The 23,409-nt window shown below is 32.9% G+C and overlaps 1 protein-coding gene across 1 annotated transcript; it reads left to right on the top strand.

Annotated features, from left to right (window-relative positions):
- Window positions 1-15,952: 15,952 nt before the first annotated feature.
- On the top strand, window positions 15,953-19,041 carry LOC139898575 (uncharacterized membrane protein At4g09580-like). Its single transcript, XM_071881332.1, has 4 exons — window positions 15,953-16,367; window positions 17,075-17,345; window positions 18,279-18,449; window positions 18,542-19,041. Exons 1-4 carry the CDS (start codon window positions 16,165-16,167, stop codon window positions 18,668-18,670), a joined length of 774 nt encoding a protein of 257 aa, XP_071737433.1. The 5' UTR covers window positions 15,953-16,164; the 3' UTR covers window positions 18,671-19,041.
- The last annotated feature ends 4,368 nt before the right edge of the window (window positions 19,042-23,409 follow it).

Genomic DNA, 23,409 nt, shown 5'->3' on the forward strand with positions numbered 1-23,409 from the left:
TACCTCGAAAAAGACCGAATCATTAAGAAAATATTTTCTTGATATTTTTAAAGATTATATAGAATGAAAGAGTTATGTAACATGGTTCATGATGAGTGTATGATATGTGAACCTTTATCACGTTCCATTAGAAACTCAGCATGACTTACTGTAATATAATCACGTTGATCAAGTGTCATTATATTATATTAACTCATGCTTCAATTCCCAACATTACTTCAAAACATTTATATTTTAAACTTGAAAGTTTCAGAATTTAGAAACTAAAATAGTTTCTTTTATGGGGTAACACAGATATCGTAAAGAGAAAATTGATTTTTGATAAGAATGATTATGAAATTATCTCCAGAAATACGGAGGATATTTATAATGAAATATACGATGATATCTTAGAATTTCTAATATCAGAGGATGATGAAGAATATTGTCCGCAAGGGTTTAGATTCGGAAGCAAGGTATTCGTTAATGGCTTCAGCAGATACTGAATCATTTGGATTCTTTGAAGACAGGTTTCGTCCTTGTAATTTATCCACAGCCTCTTTCATACTTTGCTCAATCCGTTTTCCAGTTCCAAACTTTCTCTTTTTCTCAGCTTTACCACCATACTATTCTTTATCATCAAACTTTTGACTGTTAAGGTTGTTTACAGTTTTTGCTGCTTCATCAACATTTTTCCAAAATTCGGAGAACTAGTTTCGTAGTTTGGGGTATTTTTCGGAAACTTCACATTCGAAGTATGTAAGTCCAGGAGGTAGACGTTATATGTACACATATAACTGTTGGCGTAGACGTGCTACAAGATTTCAAAATACTGATTACTAATTCCCGATAGTTGGTATGGCAATTGCCGTTACAAGATGTGGATGAGTACATGATACGGTTTCAATGAGTATAAGGATTTTTTTGGAAGGTCAAAGATCAATGAAGTTGTTGGTAAATTTACTGCTAATGTGGTGGAACATGAAAGGTTCCCCAGTAACGAAAACGTATATGACAAAATTACAAGTCTGAAAGGTCGTCGTTGACTGGTTGAATGGTTGATAATACTGGATACTTTGAAAAGGAATTGCAAGGTTATTTTCGGTAAAAACAATTTTAAAGGATCTTGCATAGTTTTGAAGTCAAAGTATAGCTTTGAAAGATGTAGAGATCTAAGAATGATGTCACCAGTTCAGAGTTATGGCTTGGATTCTGATCCGTCGATATCAGAATATGTGATTGAATTTGTATGAAATGATTGTGTATCATTGTGAAGATAGTGAGTATAGTTAATGATTTTTGAATCAAAATTGAAGAATGTACAGTGTAACATATTAATTGTGAACTTAAATATTTCTCGAGTAGTACCTACCCGTTAAAGATTTCACAATTAATACTTTGTACAAAAGAATTTTTTTATTACCGTCTTTATGAAAATATATGTATGTATATTTTTTTTTTCAAATCTAATACAGATTTAATGAGTTAATATCATATTAAGCTCATTTGATTTTCGAATTGACTTAGAAATGATTAATCTCTAAAACATTAAAGATTACATAATATTTGCGGAGTATTTCGCTAATGTAATCGATACTCCATTATTTATTCTTATTTCTCGGTGAAGGATGTTGATGCTTGTGGAATCTTTGTGAACCTTACAAGGCACAGATGATGTTTTCTGGAAAGTTTCGAGTACATCAAAAATGAAAATGTAAAATCAATTATGTAATTGAATAATACACTTGGTTTATTATGAAATGGAATTCATTAAGTTGAAACAGAGATTGTAGTTAACAATGGTTAAGTTGTTAAGGAAGGATGTACATCATTGCATATTAGTAATATGAACTAACCGAGTAGTACCTACCAGTTAAGATTCACACGTAATAGCTTAGTACGAAAATATTTATTTTGATTTCAAAATTCATATATATTAAATATACATAAAATTCCTTCAGGGGAAATAAGTTAATACTTCATCGGTTATTGTTGCTGGTATTTCTTGGTAACTACAATGCGTATGACATTGATGTTCAAAGTACATATTGTGATGTTGAGGCTTGCGGTGCGGATGTTGTTGGTGGTGGTAATGGTACTGTTGGTGTTGTTTTTGGTGGTACTGTTGATGCCGGAGATTCTGCTGGTGCTTGTAACCTTTGCATCATATTCTCCAAAGCCACTACCCGAGCGCGAAGCTCGTTGACTTCTTCTACTATACCGGGATGAATGGCGGTTCGGACGAGCGGATGAATAAGATCCAGAATTTGAGAGAGTATATGATCATGACGATATATTCTGGAGATGAGAGAGAAAATGGTATTACGAACAGGTTCGCCGGTAAGTGCTTCAGGTTCTTCGCCAAGAGGGCAATGTGGTGGATGGAAGGGATCGCCTTCTTCTTGTCTCCAATAATTAAGTAGGCTACGAACCCATCCCCAATTCATCCAGAATAGATGATGGCTAATTGGTTGATCCATTCCAATAATTAAGGGATTTTCGGTTTAAACTCAGTGTAGAATTAAGTATGTACTTGTATCCATTGCGTTTAAAATAAATTGCATGTATTCTCAGCCCAAAAATATATTGCAAAAGCAATTAAAAAGGGAGTAATGAAACTCACACATATAAATATTGTATATCGGTTAATAAAGCATTTGCATGTATTCTCAGCCCAAAAATGTAGAGAGTAAAAGGGATCTTATGAAACTCACCTTAGCAGCATATAAAGTCGTTCACCAAAATGTGATCGAAACACGGATTACCAAATAACTGTAGATTTTAACGTATCAATATTGAGATTTAATATTGTAGGAAAGTACGTAGACGTAACGGAGATGATAACACTAGGTTTGACTTGCAAATAATACCCATGAATATTACCCATAACCTCCTTGGCAATAACCCATAATTTCCTTAGCTTTATCCGGCTCATAAAACTATTTTGAAAGTGACACGCTCATGACCTCGTCGTAGTATTTTATGTATAATACTAATAATAATACAAATACTACTAATAATAATAAGATTAATAATAATATTAATAATAATAATAATAATAATAATATAATTAATAAATATAATACAGAGTAATTTTTAAATTAAAACAGAGGCAGATATCTCGAGCTTTATAGGTGTGGCCTGTCCAGGACTGCCATGCGATCGCATGGCCTCCAAGATCATTTCCCATGCGATCGCATGGGATGGATTTCCAGCTCATGATCTTTTAACTTCTAGTTTGTCGACATATTTTTTAATTATTAATATAATATATTTAATTTATATAATTAATTATATATTATATTAAATTCACATGCATAGTTGACTTGTAATTTTCGTTCCAATAAGTCGTACGTCGTCACTCGACTTATGTCCCGGTTTCGGTTTTTCAAACGTCCTATCGTATACTGAGAAAACTTGTACTTTACGTTTCGTGAATCGTACCTTTGTCAAAATATAGTCTTAAATCATCCATAAACTATACCAATGTAGCAAAGTTACTGCAGCAAAGGCAATTTTTACTGTAGCAAATAGTGATTTTCAAAAACACTGTAGCATTTTGGGTACTGTAGCAATTTGAAAATGTTATTATCGTTTACTAAATAACTTGAAATTATATAAATGTATATATCTTTTTAATATACATAAATCAGTTTTTAAATACACATTGGAAGTTATTTATAAATAAATTTTAATAATAACTATTTCAACTTATCATATATATTCAAATAGATATTTAAACCAATAAGTTTAATGTACGGTATCAAATAATTAATACATTGTTACCTTTTCAAGTTATAGTATATATGTATCTATTTACATATAATTGTTTGCGAATCGTCGAAAACAACCGAAGGGTATTTAAATATATAAAAGTAGTTCAAAAATTTTGAGATTCAGTTTTACAGACTTTGCTTATCGTGTCGGAAATGTTAATCATACAAAGATTAAGTTTAAATTTGGTCAGAAATTTCCGGGTCATCACAGTACCTACCCGTTAAAGAAATTTCGTCCCGAAATTTGAGTGAGGTCGTCATGGCTAACAATAAAAATGTTTTAATGACGAATATGAGTTGATAATAGAGTTTTATCTATGTTTGAATAATATGGATAAAATAATCCAATTACTCGAAGCGTATGAGAGAAGTTATCGTAATCAAGTGAAATGGAGAATAGAGATGCGTCTTATCTCTTGATGTAGTAACGATTGATTTTCGGATTTTAAGGAATAGAAAATCTTCATAATTTAAATAAGATTTGATTTTTCAGAATTTGCGAAAATTAGGATTTTCTTTGATTAAATGCGTAATATGCCTCTATTGCTGCGTCCGATATTTTGCTATAAATTGACCTCTTACGTTTTATTTATTTTCAACACTGCTATAATCTTCTTTATTATTTCATACATCCCAATAGATTGTGAAAATGCTTAATCCAGTTCTGATTCTTGATATTTTCCTGGCTATCGTATCCTTCATTCTTCTTTTTCATCTGCCACCAGAGGAAGTTATTTTCTTCTACTATTACCTTGGGGTTATAGTGTTTTTCATTCTCCCGTGTCTTTATATTGCTATACGCATTGATATACACGGTTTGTAATTTCGGGGTTGTTATCGGGCTTTATATTCTCCATTATATTTTAGAGCTTCATGCTTTCGTTTTCTCTTCCCGACCTTAAGTCAAGCGGATAATGGTCCAGAATTCGTAGGTATGAAGTTTCAGATGAACATAACTAATGTTCTAAGAAAGAAATGGTAATAGCACAATCTGATTTGTCAAATTACCAGAATACCTCGAAAAAGACCGAATCATTAAGAAAATATTTTCTTGATATTTTTAAAGATTATATAGAATGAAAGAGTTATGTAACATGGTTCATGATGAGTGTATGATATGTGAACCTTTATCACATTCCATTAGAAACTCAGCATGACTTACTGTAATATAATCACGTTGATCAAGTGTCATTATATTATATTAACTCATGCTTCAATTCTCAACATTACTTCAAAACATTTATATTTTAAACTTGAAAGTTTTAGAATTTAGAAACTAAAATAGTTTCTTTTATGGGGTAACACAGATATCGTAAAGAGAAAATTGATTTTTGATAAGAATGATTATGAAATTATCTCCAGAAATACGGAGGATATTTATAATGAAATATACGATGATATCTTAGAATTTCTAATATCAGAGGATGATGAAGAATATTGTCCGCAAGGGTTTAGATTCAGAAGCAAGGTATTCGTTAATGGCTTCAGCAGATACTGAATCATTTGGATTCTTTGAAGACAGGTTTCATCCTTGTAATTTATCCACAGCCTCTTTCATACTTTGCTCAATCCGTTTTCCAGTTCCAAACTTTCTCTTTTTCTCAGCTTTACCACCATACTATTCTTTATCATCAAACTTTTGACTGTTAAGGTCGTTTACAGTTTTTGCTGCTTCATCAACATTTTTCCAAAATTCGGAGAACTAGTTTCGTAGTTTGGGGTGTTTTTCGGAAACTTCACATTCGAAGTATGTAAGTCCAGGAGGTAGACGTTATATGTACACATATAACTGTTGGCGTAGACGTGCTACAAGATTTCAAAATACTGATTGCTAATTCCCGATAGTTGGTATGGCAATTGCCGTTACAAGATGTGGATGAGTACATGATACGGTTTCAATGAGTATAAGGATTTTTTTGGAAGGTCAAAGATCAATGAAGTTGTTGGTAAATTTACTGCTAATGTGGTGGAACATGAAAGGTTCCCCAGTAACGAAAACGTCTATGACAAAATTACAAGTCTGAAAGGTCGTCGTTGACTGGTTGATAATACTGGATATTTTGAAAAGGAATTGCACGGTTATTTTCGGTAAAAACAATTTTAAAGGATCTTGCATAGTTTTGAAGTCAAAGTATAGCTTTGAAAGATGTAGAGATCTAAGAATGATGTCACCAGTTCAGAGTTATGGCTTGGATTCTGATCCGTCGATATCAGAATATGTGATTGAATTTGTATGAAATGATTGTGTATCATTGTGAAGATAGTGAGTATAGTTAATGATTTTTGAATCAAAATTGAAGAATGTACAGTGTAACATATTAATTGTGAACTTAAATATTTCTCGAGTAGTACCTACCCGTTAAAGATTTCACAATTAATACTTTGTACAAAAGAATTTTTTTATTACCGTCTTTATGAAAATATATGTATGTATATTTTTTTTTTCAAATCTAATACAGATTTAATGAGTTAATATCATATTAAGCTCATTTGATTTTCGAATTGACTTAGAAATGATTAATCTCTAAAACATTAAAGATTACATAATCTTTGCGGAGTATTTCGCTAATGTAATCGATACTCCATTATTTATTCTTATTTCTCGGTGAAGGATGTTGATGCTTGTGGAATCTTTGTGAACCTTACAAGGCACAGATGATGTTTTCTGGAAAGTTTCGAGTACATCGAAAATGAAAATGTAAAATCAATTATGTAATTGAATAATACACTTGGTTTATTATGAAATGGAATTCATTAAGTTGAAACAGAGATTGTAGTTAACAATGGTTAAGTTGTTAAGGAAGGATGTACATCATTGCATATTAGTAATATGAACTAACCGAGTAGTACCTACCAGTTAAGATTCACACGTAATAGCTTAGTACGAAAATATTTATTTTGATTTCAAAATTCATATATATTAAATATACATAAAATTCCTTCAGGGGAAATAAGTTAATACTTCATCGGTTATTGTTGCTGGTATTTCTTGGTAACTACAATGCGTATGACGTTGATGTTCAAAGTACATATTGTGATGTTGAGGCTTGCGGTGCGGATGTTGTTGGTGGTGGTAATGGTACTGTTGGTGTTGTTGTCGGTGGTACTGTTGATGCCGGAGATTCTGCTGGTGCTTGTAACCTTTGCATCATATTCTCCAAAGCCACTACCCGAGAGCGAAGCTCGTTGACTTCTTCTACTATACCGGGATGAATGGCGGTTCGGACGAGCGGATGAATAAGATCCAGAATTTGAGAGAGTATATGATCATGACGAGATATTCTGGAGATGAGAGAGAAAATGGTATTACGAACAGGTTCGCCGGTAAGTGCTTCAGGTTCTTCGCCAAGAGGGCAATGTGGTGGATGGAAGGGATCGCCTTCTTCTTGTCTCCAATAATTAAGTAGGCTACGAACCCATCCCCAATTCATCCAGAATAGATGATGGCTAATTGGTTGATCCATTCCAATAATTAAGGGATTTTCAGTTTAAACTCAGTGTAGAATTAAGTATGTACTTGTATCCATTGCGTTTAAAATAAATTGCATGTATTCTCAGCCCAAAAATATATTGCAAAAGCAATTAAAAAGGGAGTAATGAAACTCACACATATAAATATTGTATATCGGTTAATAAAGCATTTGCATGTATTCTCAGCCCAAAAATGTAGAGACTAAAAGGGATCTTATGAAACTCACCTTAGCAGCATATAAAGTCGTTCACCAAAATGTGATCGAAACACGGATTACCAAATAACCGTAGATTTCAACGTATCAATATTGAGATTTAATATTGTAGGAAAGTACGTAGAAGTAACGGAGATTATAACACTAGGTTTGACTTGCAAATAATATCCATGAATATTACCCATAACCTCCTTGGCAATAACCCATAATTTCCTTAGCTTTATCCGGCTCATAAAACTATTTTGAAAGTGACACGCTCATGACCTCGTCGTAGTATTTTATGTATAATACTAATAATAATACAAATACTACTAATAATAATAAGATTAATAATAATATTAATAATAATAATAATAATAATAATAATAATAATAATAATAATAATAATAATAATAATAATAATAATAATAATAATAATAATATAATTAATAAATATAATACGGAGTAATTTTTAAATTAAAACAGAGGCAGATATCTCGAGCTTTATAGGTGTGGCCTGTCCAGGACTACCATGCGATCGCATGGCCTCCAAGACCATTTCCCATGCGATCGCATGGGATGGATTTCCAGCTCATGATCTTTTAACTTCTAGTTTGTCGACATATTTTTTAATTATTAATATAATATATTTAATTTATATAATTAATTATATATTATATTAAATTCACATGCATAGTTGACTTGTAATTTTCGTTCCAATAAGTCGTACGTCGTCACTCGACTTATGTCCCGGTTCCGGTTTTTCAAACGTCCTATCGTATACTGAGAAAACTTGTACTTTACGTTTCGTGAATCGTACCTTTGTCAAAATATAGTCTTAAATCATCCATAAACTATACCAATGTAGCAAAGTTACTGTAGCAAAGGCAATTTTTACTGTAGCAATTCACTGTAGCAAATAGTGATTTTCAAAAACACTGTAGCATTTTGGGTACTGTAGTAATTTGAAAATGTTACTATCGTTTACTAAATAACTTGAAATTATATAAATGTATATATCTTTTTAATATACATAAATCAGTTTTTAAATACACATTGAAAGTTATTTATAAATAAATTTTAATAATAACTATTTCAACTTATCATATATATTCAAATAAATATTTAAACCAATAAGTTTAATGTACGGTGTCAAATAATTAATACATTGTTACCGTTTCAAGTTATAGTATATATGTATCTATTTACATATAATTGTTCGCGAATCGTCGAAAACAACCGAAGGGTATTTAAATATATAAAAGTAGTTCAAAAATTTTGAGATTCAGTTTTACAGACTTTGCTTATCGTGTCGGAAATGTTAATCATACAAAGATTAAGTTTAAATTTGGTCAGAAATTTCCGGGTCATCACAGTACCTACCCGTTAAAGAAATTTCGTCCCGAAATTTGAGTGAGGTCATCATGGGTAACAATAAAAATGTTTTAATGACGAATATGAGTTGATAATAGAGTTTTATCTATGTTTGAATAATATGGATAAAATAATCCAATTACTCGAAGCGTAAGAGAGAAGTTATCGTAATCAAGTGAAATGGAGAATAGAGATGCATCTTATCTCTTGATGTAGTAACGATTGATTTCCGGATTTAAAGGAATAGAAAATCTTCATAATTTAAATAAGATTTGATTTTTCAGAATTTGCGAAAATTAGGATTTTCTTTGATTAAATGCGTAATATGCCTCTATTGCTGCGTCCGATATTTTGCTATAAATTGACCTCTTACGTTTTATTTATTTTCAACACTCCTATAATCTTCTTTATTATTTCATACATCCCAATAGATTGTGAAAATGCTTAATCCAGTTCTGATTCTTGATATTTTCCTGGCTATCGTATCCTTCATTCTTCTTTTTCATCTGCCACCAGAGGAAGTTATTTTCTTCTACTATTACCTTGGGGTTATAGTGTTTTTCATTCTCCCGTGTCTTTATATTGCTATACGCATTGATATACACAGTTTGTAATTTTGGGGTTGTTATCGGGCTTTATATTCTCCATTATATTTCAGAGCTTCATGCTTTCGTTTTCTCTTCCCGACCTTAAGTCAAGCGGATAATGGTCCAGAATTAGTAGGTATGAAGTTTCAGATGAACATAACTAATGTTCTAAGAAAGAAATGGTAATAGCACAATCTGATTTGTCAAATTACCAGAATACCTCGAAAAAGACCGAATCATTAAGAAAATATTTTCTTGATATTTTTAAAGATTATATAGAATGAAAGAGTTATGTAACATGGTTCATGATGAGTGTATGATATGTGAACCTTTATCACGTTCCATTAGAAACTCAGCATGACTTACTGTAATATAATCACGTTGATCAAGTGTCATTATATTATATTAACTCATGCTTCAATTCCCAACATTACTTCAAAACATTTATATTTTAAACTTGAAAGTTTCAGAATTTAGAAACTAAAATAGTTTCTTTTATGGGGTAACACAGATATCGTAAAGAGAAAATTGATTTTTGATAAGAATGATTATGAAATTATCTCCAGAAATACGAAGGATATTTATAATGAAATATACGATGATATCTTAGAATTTCTAATATCAGAGGATGATGAAGAATATTGTCCGCAAGGGTTTAGATTCGGAAGCAAGGTATTCGTTAATGGCTTCAGCAGATACTGAATCATTTGGATTCTTTGAAGACAGGTTTCGTCCTTGTAATTTATCCACAGCCTCTTTCATACTTTGCTCAATCCGTTTTCCAGTTCCAAACTTTCTCTTTTTCTCAGCTTTACCACCATACTATTCTTTATCATCAAACTTTTGACTGTTAAGGTCGTTTACAGTTTTTGCTGCTTCATCAACATTTTTCCAAAATTCGGAGAACTAGTTTCGTAGTTTGGGGTGTTTTTCGGAAACTTCACATTCGAAGTATGTAAGTCCAGGAGGTAGACGTTATATGTACACATATAACTGTTGGCGTAGACGTGCTACAAGATTTCAAAATACTGATTGCTAATTCCAGATAGTTGGTATGGCAATTGCCGTTACAAGATGTGGATGAGTACATGATACGGTTTCAATGAGTATAATGATTTTTTTGGAAGGTCAAAGATCAATGAAGTTGTTGGTAAATTTACTGCTAATGTGGTGGAACATGAAAGGTTCCCCAGTAACGAAAACGTCTATGACAAAATTACAAGTCTGAAAGGTCGTCGTTGACTGGTTGAATGGTTGATAATACTGGATACTTTGAAAAGGAATTGCAAGGTTATTTTCGGTAAAAACAATTTTAAAGGATCTTGCATAGTTTTGAAGTCAAAGTATAGCTTTGAAAGATGTAGAGATCTAAGAATGATGTCACCAGTTCAGAGTTATGGCTTGGATTCTGATCCGTTGATATCAGAATATGTGATTGAATTTGTATGAAATGATTGTGTATCATTGTGAAGATAGTGAGTATAGTTAATGATTTTTGAATCAAAATTGAAGAATGTACAGTGTAACATATTAATTGTGAACTTAAATATTTCTCGAGTAGTACCTACCCGTTAAAGATTTCACAATTAATACTTTGTACAAAAGAATTTTTTTATTACCGTCTTTATGAAAATATATGTATGTATATTTTTTTTTTCAAATCTAATACAGATTTAATGAGTTAATATCATATTAAGCTCATTTGATTTTCGAATTGACTTAGAAATGATTAATCTCTAAAACATTAAAGATTACATAATCTTTGCGGAGTATTTCGCTAATGTAATCGATACTCCATTATTTATTCTTATTTCTCGGTGAAGGATGTTGATGCTTGTGGAATCTTTGTGAACCTTACAAGGCACAGATGATGTTTTCTGGAAAGTTTCGAGTACATCGAAAATGAAAATGTAAAATCAATTATGTAATTGAATAATACACTTGGTTTATTATGAAATGGAATTCATTAAGTTGAAACAGAGATTGTAGTTAACAATGGTTAAGTTGTTAAGGAAGGATGTACATCATTGCATATTAGTAATATGAACTAACCGAGTAGTACCTACCAGTTAAGATTCACACGTAATAGCTTAGTACGAAAATATTTATTTTGATTTCAAAATTCATATATATTAAATATACATAAAATTCCTTCAGGGGAAATAAGTTAATACTTCATCGGTTATTGTTGCTGGTATTTTTTGGTAACTACAATGCGTATGACGTTGATGTTCAAAGTACATATTGTGATGTTGAGGCTTGCGGTGCGGATGTTGTTGGTGGTGGTAATGGTACTGTTGGTGTTGTTGTCAGTGGTACTGTTGATGCCGGAGATTCTGCTGGTGCTTGTAACCTTTGCATCATATTCTCCAAAGCCACTACCCGAGCGCGAAGCTCGTTGACTTCTTCTACTATACCGGGATGAATGGCGGTTCGGACGAGCGGATGAATAAGATCCAGAATTTGAGAGAGTATATGATCATGACGAGATATTCTGGAGATGAGAGAGAAAATGGTATTACGAACAGGTTCGTCGGTAAGTGCTTCAGGTTCTTCGCCAAGAGGGCAATGTGGTGGATGGAAGGGATCGCCTTCTTCTTGTCTCCAATAATTAAGTAGGCTACGAACCCATCCCCAATTCATCCAGAATAGATGATGGCTAATTGGTTGATCCATTCCGGTTACACTGTCTTCGGAATTCACGTGAATATCCATATCGGAATAGCTGTCAGAATTTAAGGAATTTGAACTAGATACGGGATCCATCTTGTATAATTAGGGAGATGATTTTTTTTTATTTATATGAATTAGATTATAGAATGTAGTTTGGTATTCTTCAATACATAATTTACATATGTATATATAATACCAAATTCCATAAATCACGGAGAAATTTTCGGAAGATGTCAGGAAAAGTTTACAGTAACAGATACGCTAAGATATGAATTTTGTCTATACGCTATTCATGCAATCAATGCAGTAAAATGTGTCTAGACTAGGAATGATAAGCAGGTAATTTCTGACAAAAAATGATAAGCAAAACTTTTGACATGCAGACACGGTCGAAGTCCAGACTTACTAATGCATCCTAACAACTATCAGTTAGATACACTCATGCAAGACCTAGTTCGCTAGGACCAACGCTCTGATACCAACTGTGACAATCGCACCAAATCCATATGGACGAACACGTCATTCATTGATTTCATTGCGAGGTATTTGACCTCTATATGATACATTTTGTAAACATTGCATTCTTTTGAAAAGGCACACCATAAATGAATATTTAAATCAAAGGTTTTCGACATCTGATGATTTCTACATATAGACAATCACCATAAATAATAGTTTACAACAGTATTTCCATTGACAATGCAGTCAAAATAAGATACATGGTGATGATTTGGTGAATGCAACGTCTCCTTGAAAAAATATGTCATGTAAGACTTCATGCACATAGCTTGTCTAACATCTAAGTAAACAGCGGAAGACTTCTAGGAAACCTGAGAATAAACATGCTAACAAGTGTCAACACAAAGGTTGGTGAGTTCATAGTTTTAGTGTTTCGCATAATCTGTATATAAAAGTGGATCACAAGATTTCAGTTGTTTCATCCAGAAACGTTTATCAAAAGTTTGTCAATAGATTCTACGTAACAGAGCACCCTGGTAACTAAGCTTTAACGTTATAATGGCGGTTCGGACGAGCGGATGAATAAGATCCAGAATTTGAGAGAGTATATGATCATGACGAGATATTCTGGAGATGAGAGAGAAAATGGTATTACGAACAGGTTCGCCGGTAAGTGCTTCAGGTTCTTCGCCAAGAGGGCAATGTGGTGGATGGAAGGGATCGCCTTCTTCTTGTCTCCAATAATTAAGTAGGCTACGAACCCATCCCCAATTCATCCAGAATAGATGATGGCTAATTGGTTGATCCATTCCAATAATTAAGGGATTTTCGGTTTAAACTCAGTGTAGAATTAAGTATGTACTTGTATCCATTGCGTTTAAAATAAATTGCATCTATTCTCAGCCCAAAAATATATTGCAAAAGCAATTAAAAAGGGAGTAATGAAACTCACACATATAAATATTGTATATCGGTTAATAAAGCATTTGCATGTATTCTCAGCCCAAAAATGTAGAGAGTAAAAGGGATCTTATGAAACTCACCTTAGCAGCATATAAAGTCGTTCACCAAAATGTGATCGAAACACGGATTACCAAATAACTGTAGATTTCAACGTATCAATATTGAGATCTAATATTGTAGGAAAGTACGTAGACGTAACGGAGATGATAACACTAGGTTTGACTTGCAAATAATACCCATGAATATTACCCATAACCTCCTTGGCAATAACCCATAATTTCCTTAGCTTTATCCGGCTCATAAAACTATTTTGAAAGTGACACGCTCATGACCTCGTCGTAGTATTTTATGTATAATACTAATAATAATACAAATACTACTAATAATAATAAGATTAATAATAATAATAATAATAATAATAATAATAATAATAATAATAATAATAATAATAATAATATAATTAATAAATATAATACGGAGTAATTTTTAAATTAAAACAGAGGCAGATATCTCGAGCTTTATAGGTGTGGCCTGTCCAGGACTGCCATGCGATCGCATGGCCTCCAAGACCATTTCCCATGCGATCGCATGGGATGGATTTCCAGCTCATGATCTTTTAACTTCTAGTTTGTCGACATATTTTTTAATTATTAATATAATATATTTAATTTATATAATTAATTATATATTATATTAAATTCACATGCATAGTTGACTTGTAATTTTCGTTCCAATAAGTCGTACGTCGTCACTCGACTTATGTCCCGGTTTCGATTTTTCAAACGTCCTATCGTATACTGAGAAAACTTGTACTTTACGTTTCGTGAATCGTACCTTTGTCAAAATATAGTCTTAAATCATCCATAAACTATACCAATGTAGCAAAGTTACTGTAGCAAAGGCAATTTTTACTGTAGCAATTCACTGTAGCAAATAGTGATTTTCAAAAACACTGTAGCATTTTGGGTACTGTAGCAATTTGAAAATGTTACTATCGTTTACTAAATAACTTGAAATTATATAAATGTATATATCTTTTTAATATACATAAATCAGTTTTTAAATACACATTGGAAGTTATTTATAAATAAATTTTAATAATAACTATTTCAACTTATCATATATATTCAAATAGATATTTAAACCAATAAGTTTAATGTACGGTATCAAATAATTAATACATTGTTACATTTTCAAGTTATAGTATATATGTATCTATTTACATATAATTGTTCGCGAATCGTCGAAAATAACCGAAGGGTATTTAAATATATAAAAGTAGTTCAAAAATTTTGAGATTCAGTTTTACAGACTTTGCTTATCGTGTCGGAAATGTTAATCATACAAAGATTAAGTTTAAATTTGGTCAGAAATTTCCGGGTCATCACATGAGACCTTCCCATAAAACATGGGGATCTTCTACAGTCACATAATTATTTTGTAAGCATTCATCAATATGTTGATGAATAAAGCAACATGCCGTTGCTTGTTCTTTTTCATAACAAGTGTTGTTTTCATTTATGGTTTCAAGAATGCCCATTGATTTAAGATGCATTTTTACTTTTATAACCCATGGCATGTAGTTGTTTCCCGTTGATTCTAAAGGAGTAAATTTAAGCTTTTTCAGATTCTACATTTTCTATTATCAAAAATTAAAACAAACCACATGATAAATTAGAGTCAATTTATATTCATAAGTATATAAACACTAAACATAAATTTAAGATAACATAATGATAAGTAGGCGACATTGTCAACCATGTGTAAGCAATCATAAATAAATGTTATATAACAGAAATATAAATATTAGTAAACATAAATGATAATTAGGCGACAGTGTCGACCATATAAATGTTAGATAATAGAAATATAAATGTTAGTAACATAAATGATAATTAGGCGACAGTGTCGACCATATATTATTCAGATGGTATAACCGACCATATATCATTTAGGTGGCAGAGCCAACCATATTTAGTATTAAGATTATCGTGCTGATAACGTGTTATAATTCAGTAGGCTTATAACTACCTTTAGTGGTTTGATTCTTGATGTTATAATTCAGTAGGCTTATAACTACCTTTAATGGTTTGATTCTTGATTAAGAATGCTAATAATGAAGTGTAAGAACAAAAATGATAATGGAGAGAAAGAAAGAAACACTTTGTAAGTGTGAGAAAATGGTGCAAGTTTAATGCTTGCATTCATGGCTATTTATAGCAAAAATATCACAAGTTTAGTTAATACAATAATATTACTTTTGTGTATCAATAATTGACTATCCATTTATATATATATATTTATATTTATATTTATATTTATTATATATTATAACAGAAACAAAATAATACGGAGTACAACGTGGATTTACAACGCACCAAACCGCCGATTGTCAAACAATCATTAATTCTCATCGAATATTCCCACATTCCAATTCCAATGATACAATCTCACCTAACGAAAAAAAAAAAACCACCTACTACAAAATAGGAAACCCCCAATTGTTCATCACCATATAACAACTAACTCAACAACAACATAATTCACTCGCAAGCTATCAACAAACAAACAAGTAACACCTATTCAATCTCCCTATTTCTTGCACTCCTAAACTTCCCTTAATTACCCCATTATTATTATTAATCAAATCCACAAGTTTTATTCTGCTATTTAACAAATTAAAAAAAGATGGAACAAAATCACGTTGAAACAAGATGTTCATCTTCAACATCATCATCAAAATTTCCGATAACGATTTGGACAATATTGACTGCATTCGGTGTCGTTTTGTGTTTCGCCGCTGGTTTGTTTGGAGTTTATTTAACATTGCCTGATTCTGATTATAGTTTTCTTAAGCTTCCAAGAACACTTGAAGACCTTCATATTCTTAGGTAAATTTAATAAAGCTGGATTCTTTTTTATATGGTTCAGTAAATTTTAATTGTATATGGTTTTGTATTGTGGTTTGTGATATTGGTTTATTATCTTTTATCGTCGCATAGCTGATTATTCCATTTAAATATTAAATCTTTTAATGATTTGAATGCTTTTTTTTGTGGTTACTTTACACAATCTTTTATTACAGAAAAGGTTGTGCCTTTATCAATGGGGAATTTCATTTGAATCAGCAATCATAACGATTAATAGTATATTTATATTTATTATTTATTATATCATATATAGCTTTTTAGTTGACCATTAGTATTTGGTCAGATTAACATCTGAAGGTGTGTTGGGACTTGGGAGTAGCTTATTTAACAGTCTAATAGCTTATTGCGTTATAATAAAATAATTAAGTTAAACTTTAAAATGTTTGGATGAGGCTTTAGTAAAAAGCTTATGTTTTTTGTCCTCTTATATAAGTCAGTAAGCTTAATCACTCGAAATTGGCTTTTTAAGTATACAAATTGGTTGTTTATCTGCATAACTTGGAATACTGAGTTGCACTAAGATCAAAAGGGCGTTGGGCGCAAAAAACAACAGATTTTAAATGTTGCATCTTATTTTTGTGTGAATTGTATGTCATTTGTACATATTATGAGTATAGCTAACGATGTTTCTGAATGCATCAATGTCTTTTATTGGTTTTATTACTCAGAGATAATCTTGAGAGCTATACAAGTGACTACACTGTCCAAGTCCTCGTTGGGTATTGCACAGTTTATATCTTTATGCAAACTTTTATGATCCCGGGAACTGTCTTTTTGTCACTGCTTGCGGGTTCCCTATTTGGGGTGTTAAAAGGTGTAGCTCTCGTTGTATTTGCTGCTACCGCTGGTGCATCATCTTGTTACTTCCTATCCAATTTGATCGGTAGGCCCCTTATATTGTCTATGTGGCCTGATAAGTTGGTTTTCTTCCAAGACCAGGTGAGGCTCAAATACTCAATCATGTTGGGTTCTCAAATTGAACATGGGCAACTTTTATTATGAGTCTAACGGGGCAAGTTATAGTACATGTCTAAATGGGTCAGATCGCTCTGACCCAATACATTAGTTTTCCAAATTTCTTCATATACATTACAAAGATTTTTCTCACGACAGCCCTTATTTAGGGTGCAAAAAACACGTGTACTTCTTAATAACAGCCATTTAAAAGTCAATAATAAACGCTTTGTACAATATATATATTCTTTTTTTTTTTTTTTTTTTTGAACAGCGATTGGGATCACCCGAGGGGGACTTTACCACCCGTTGCGATCATCTCCCGTTTCGACTATGCCGATGCAGCTATAATAACCCCGCCCCCATCGCTGCCCGGGAGGAAACCTTGAAACCGATCCAAGGGCACGGCCAAGTAAAACCCCCTCCCCTTTACCCCCAAACGATATGGGAAAGGTGCCATGGGTGGATACTTCCTGGCAGGGATGAAATTGTGTTTTTAATATGTAGCGAACGAGGGTCGAACTTCTGACCTCCCCTAAAGGAAGCAGGCCACCAAACGCTGGACCACATCACAACTTCTGTACAATATATTAATGCACCTTAATCACAACCTTTAAGGCTGTCATTAGGAAAATCCAAATTTCAATAAAGTTGATGTGTAATATGATACTAGACTATAATAGTAAAACAAATTTTTTTTTTTTTTTTTTTTTTTTTTTTACATTAAGCAGTTTAGAAGGTTTTAAATGCATTTTGAATATCGTCAATTACATAAAATACGACACAAATTGACCCATTTGTATTTAAGTGGGTCAAAATTGCTACCACTACCTATTTCCATACCTCGACGAGTCGATGTCCAAAAGCCTTTTTGTTATATCGGATGAAGAGATTAATGAATTTTAATTGTTTATTTAGGTGGCTAAAAGGCGAAGTGGACTGTTAAATTACATGCTTTTCTTAAGATTGACACCAGCATTGCCTAATATGTTCATTAATGTTGCTTCACCAATAGTAAATGTGCCTTATCATACATTTTTATTGGCAACTTCCATCGGGCTTATTCCGGCTGCTTATGTCACAGTCAAGGTATTATTCTTAAATTACATGATTTAATTTTCTATTATTTTCTTTGAAAAAAAAACAATCTTTTTTTTTTTTAACAATTCGTAATACAACAGGCGGGAATAACTCTTGGTGAATTACAATCAATTGGAGACCTATACGACATCCACTCAATAGGAACTTTGTTTCTCATTGGTGTGGCTTCTGTTACTCCTACTTTGATAAGCAAGAAGAAGACTTTATAGAAATTTGTTCAAACTCTGATCATAATGTTTCTGACCATCCACTGAAGTCTGTACAAAATTACAAATCTACCCTCAATTTCGACCCCGAGTTTTGGCTGTTGAGATTTGGTGGCTTGCAGTGCTGTTGGAAAGGCGAAAAGGAGTCTGCACAACCTTTAACAAACTTGTTCTCTTCATTGAAAGAGTAACAAGGTTACATTATTCAGTTGTAATTTAGTCTATGTCAAAAAATAAAAAACCCAGTTTAAAGAATCTTTGAAAGATGGATTCTTGACATAAATTATTGTATAAAGAGTGTCATATTGGCACTGCTGACAGATTCAGATGTTTAAAGATGTAAACTTTTATGTATTAAATAATAAATATGATATGTTTTACCATTCTCTGGTTGTGTTCAATATTCATGGTTGTTTTAGCGCACATGAAATAATAGTTATCTTGTGTTATTGTTATGGGTGACCATCTGTATGGTGCAACGCGGCTTCCAAGCTGTCAAATTGACTCCAGTCTACCGCCATTGCTGGCTGTTGTTGCATTTGCCATTAGACGACCATCATAGGGCCACTAGCCTAACATGATCGAGGCGTCCTTCTAACTTAGGTTATGGGTTCAACTCCAGGGTGAACAATATGTATATATTCATGAAAATTTTTTTATTGATGTCAACCTGGTAGTGTTTATAGAGTACTTCAATCATCATTGTAATGAGGTATAACAAAATAATAATGTTAATGCCTTGGTAGGTAATCATAAATTTATAAATTGTTAATTATCAGGTATATATAAAGTCGAGGTTACCTCATCAATCCAAGGAAAAAGAAACCGGGCTACTAATTGAAGATGATTTGGTTGTTCATGAAAGGCTTAGAGGATAATGATATCTCTAAATAAATAGTTTGTTTCAATTCCGATTTTGGTATCTAGGTGTTTTGGTTTGTTTTCAATGTGCATATCAGGTGTTTGCGCCGTGAAGATTCTTGTTTTTGGTGCTTCATGAATCGTTAATGTTAAGTATTGTTTTCCGAGCGTTGTCCTTATAGTTATTTCTTTGTAGTTCGATCTCCGCTTTCATTTCTCACGGTCTTTTTGTTTTGATTAAAAAGACGGATACTGGTTCGTACCGAACTTCACAAAACAGGTATTGACTTGGACTCCGTGAGATGCCCCTTATGTGATGATGGCGTGGAAACAATTGACCATTCTCTTATCTTTTGTCGGCATTCAATGGATATTTGGAATCGAGTTTATAAGTGGTGGGTTTAGGTACATTCACAAACTTATCTATAAATGAAGCTTTTTGCGGCAAATGCAATCGTCCCTTAACCCCACTATGGTCGAGTATTTGGCAATCAATCGAGTGGTTGTGTGCTTACTTGTTATGGAAAAATCGTAATCAAAAGGTGATTTCTAACTCAAGTTGGAATGGACCATCGGGCCTTGATGGAGATACAAGTTAAATCCTTTGACTGGCTTTCGAATCGAATTAGGAACCGGAAGGTGGATTGGCTAGGTTGGATCTTGGATCCGTGGTCAAGTCTTGTCTAACGTGTGTATTTAGTAGTTCTCTCCGCAACCTTGATGTTTCATAGTTTTTTTTTTTTTTTTTTTTTTTTTTTTTGACGGCAAAAAATAATTTTATTAAGAGGAGGCTAACAAGAAGCTATAACCTCAAAGAAAATTACAATGGGTTACATAACCATGAATTTCAACTAGGGCAATTTTTACCTCTAGCTTTAATTCATGAAAAAGAAAAAAGTCTAACGTTATCAAACTATTCACTTTTATTAATTAAAGAAGCATCGTGTAAGATATCGTTCCGAAGTCTCCAAAGCCACCATAACCGAGGCAAAAAATAATTTCATAGTCGCGTTCTTGTACGTGTCTCGTTGTTATTGTTCTCTCGGTCGTAAAGGGTTTTAGCCCCCCTAAATGGACTCTTCGAGTTGCTAATATATTTCGCTTGCTTTTCGAATTTTTTTTTCTCTTTGAGCGTGTATTTGTTCGGCTCCTATATTTGTATCGTTTAGGTTCCTTCGACCTTTCACGAAAGTTCCTCTATCTGTTAATTTCTTGGGGAAAATTTAAATAAAACAATATGTTGCAAACATATAAATACTTCTGATTGCATGGATCTGTAAGACCCTAATCAGTTTGTACAGCAGTGTAAATATGTTACATAGAGTGTGGGTGATGTTGTGCAGTTAAACAGAAGTCACTGAGTGAGCTGAGCCTAGTGCGCGCCGCGCACACTAAAGGGAGCGCGCCGCGCACCCCTTACTGTAGCCGGGTTCCAGCTTTTTAAATCAGATATTTTGATGGGCATTTTGGTAAATTCACTTATGGACGGGTTAAAGATAGATAGGTCAGTTTGGGGAGCACCATTACTCCATTATCAACAGCCTTATCACTTTAACTTTAATTCTAGAGAGAGATTGTGATTTTTGAGAGAGAAATCTTAAATCCAAGAGGAAGGAGCTTGTTTTGGGTTAAAGTTCAAGCATTAAAGTCGTTCATCTTATCTCTAGCTTCGTTGTGGTAGTTGTGGTATGTTCTAATCTTATTTTCCTTACTTTGAATTAGTGTAAGGGTTAGGGTTTGAGTAAATGATGAACACAAAACCCATTATTGGTGATTTTGGGTGTTCTTGGGTAAAATTGAGTCTTGAATACTAATTGGTGACTAGTCTAGGGTTTCAAAGTATTAAATGATGTTTATGAACCCTAATTGGTGAGTTAATTGCTAACACACCTAGTTATTTAGTAAATGGGTGTTGGTTAGTTAGTGGATGACCCGAAGTGGGTGTGTTGTCTTAAAATGGTTATTTGGGTAATAAATTGACCTAGTTTGGAAAGATGGGTATGAATTACCCTAATTATGTATTAGTTGGTGTTGTTGGACCTTAATCACTAGCTTTTAAGTGATTAGTGGTGGTCTTGACTTTAATTGGGCGGTTTTGGTATAAATGGGCGATTTAATACATTAAGTCATTAAATGCTCATGTGTAAGTGTTAGTATTGAGTCCACTTAGCTTGTGTGTTGATCAAGTACTTATTATATTAGGTACTTTGCTTTGAAGCTTGTGGAGGTTGAAATCGTCATCTAATTGTTAAGGTGAGTGGAATAATTATATGCGTATGTATATAATGTATCTATTTGTTGTAGCGTGAAAGGTGTAGTGTCGAGGTGTTAAGACACCACGTTTCACGTGAAGGGTGTAGCATCGAGGTGTTAAGATGCCACTCGGGTGTAGCATCGAGGTGTTAAGATGCCACCTAGGAGTGTAGTGTCGAGGTGTTAAGACACCACTCCGTAAAATAATGAGTGTTGCATCGAGGTGTTAAGATGCCACTCGGGGTGATGTACCGAGGTGTTAAGGTGCCACCCTAGGGGTTAGTGGTGCGAGGTGTTAAGTGCCCTAATGGATGTTATGAACACCGATGGCGTTTTCGCGAGCGCCGTTCCCTTGTACTATTGGTCGACCATGGTTACTTGTGTTGTAAGCATATTATATCATTTCGAGTTATATTATTATGCGGTTGTTGCTAGCTTGTGGTATTGGAGATTATAGCTTGTTAATGTGACGATACGCTAATTGTGTTGCTAGCATGTTTGCGGTTTATGTAAGTGTATGCAAGTAGGTATAATTATATATGTATTCGCATAATTATTGCATTCACTAAGCTTTGCTTACCCTCTCGTTGTTTACCATTTTATAGGTTCGGTTTTGGACAAGGGTAAGGGCATCGTATTGGACTAGAGATCCCGCTTGATACTTGATAATGCTAAAAACGAACATATATTTCATAGCATTATTCCTCAAGAAAGACAAGCTTTTAGTTGCAATTGTTCTATTTACAAGTGATATTCGTTTAAATAATAAAAGGTGAAGACAAAAGACAGATTCGACGAATTGAAGACGCAAACGACCAAAAAGCTCAAAAGTACAAAAGACAATCAAAAAGGTTCCAATTATTGATAAGAAACGTCTCGAAATCACAAGAGTACAAGATTCAAAACGCAAAGTACAAGATATTAAATTGTACGCGAGGACGTTCGAAAATCCGGAACCGGGACCAGAGTCAACTCCTAACGCTCGACGCAACGGACTAAAAATTACAAGTTAACTATGTATATAAATATAATATAATATATAATTAATTATATTAATTATATATATATTATATATATATATTAAAAACCGTCGGCAGCAAGAAACTCCAAGGGTGTGAGCTGTAAATATCTCTCCGCGACTCGCGGAGTTTTAAGGCCATTTTGCCGCGAGTCGCGGAGCCCCAATTTTCAAGTCTGGCTATAAAGCCAACCGAATTCTGATCAAATTAAATCATCTTTTTTCTCTTCCTCTTCATACGTAAATATATTTATATTTATAATTTATATTTTAATTTTAATTATAATTCTAATAATAAGGGTATGTTAGCGAATGTTGTAAGGGTGTAAGTCGAAATTCTGTCCGTGTAACGCTACGCTATTTTTAATCATTGTAAGTTATGTTCAACCTTTTTATATTAATGTCTCGTAGCTAAGTAATTATTATGCTTGTTTAAAACGAAGTAATCATGATGTTGGGCTAATTACTAAAATTGGGTAATTGGGCTTTGTACCATAATTAGGGTTTGGATAAAAGAACGACACTTGTGGAAACTAGACTATGGGCTATTAATGGGCTTTATATTTGTTTAACTAAATGAAAGTTTGTTAATGTTAATATAAAGATTTAC

The sequence above is a fragment of the Rutidosis leptorrhynchoides genome, chromosome 3 (genome assembly GCF_046630445.1).
Source record: "Rutidosis leptorrhynchoides isolate AG116_Rl617_1_P2 chromosome 3, CSIRO_AGI_Rlap_v1, whole genome shotgun sequence".
Classification (NCBI taxonomy): Eukaryota; Viridiplantae; Streptophyta; class Magnoliopsida; order Asterales; family Asteraceae; genus Rutidosis; species Rutidosis leptorrhynchoides.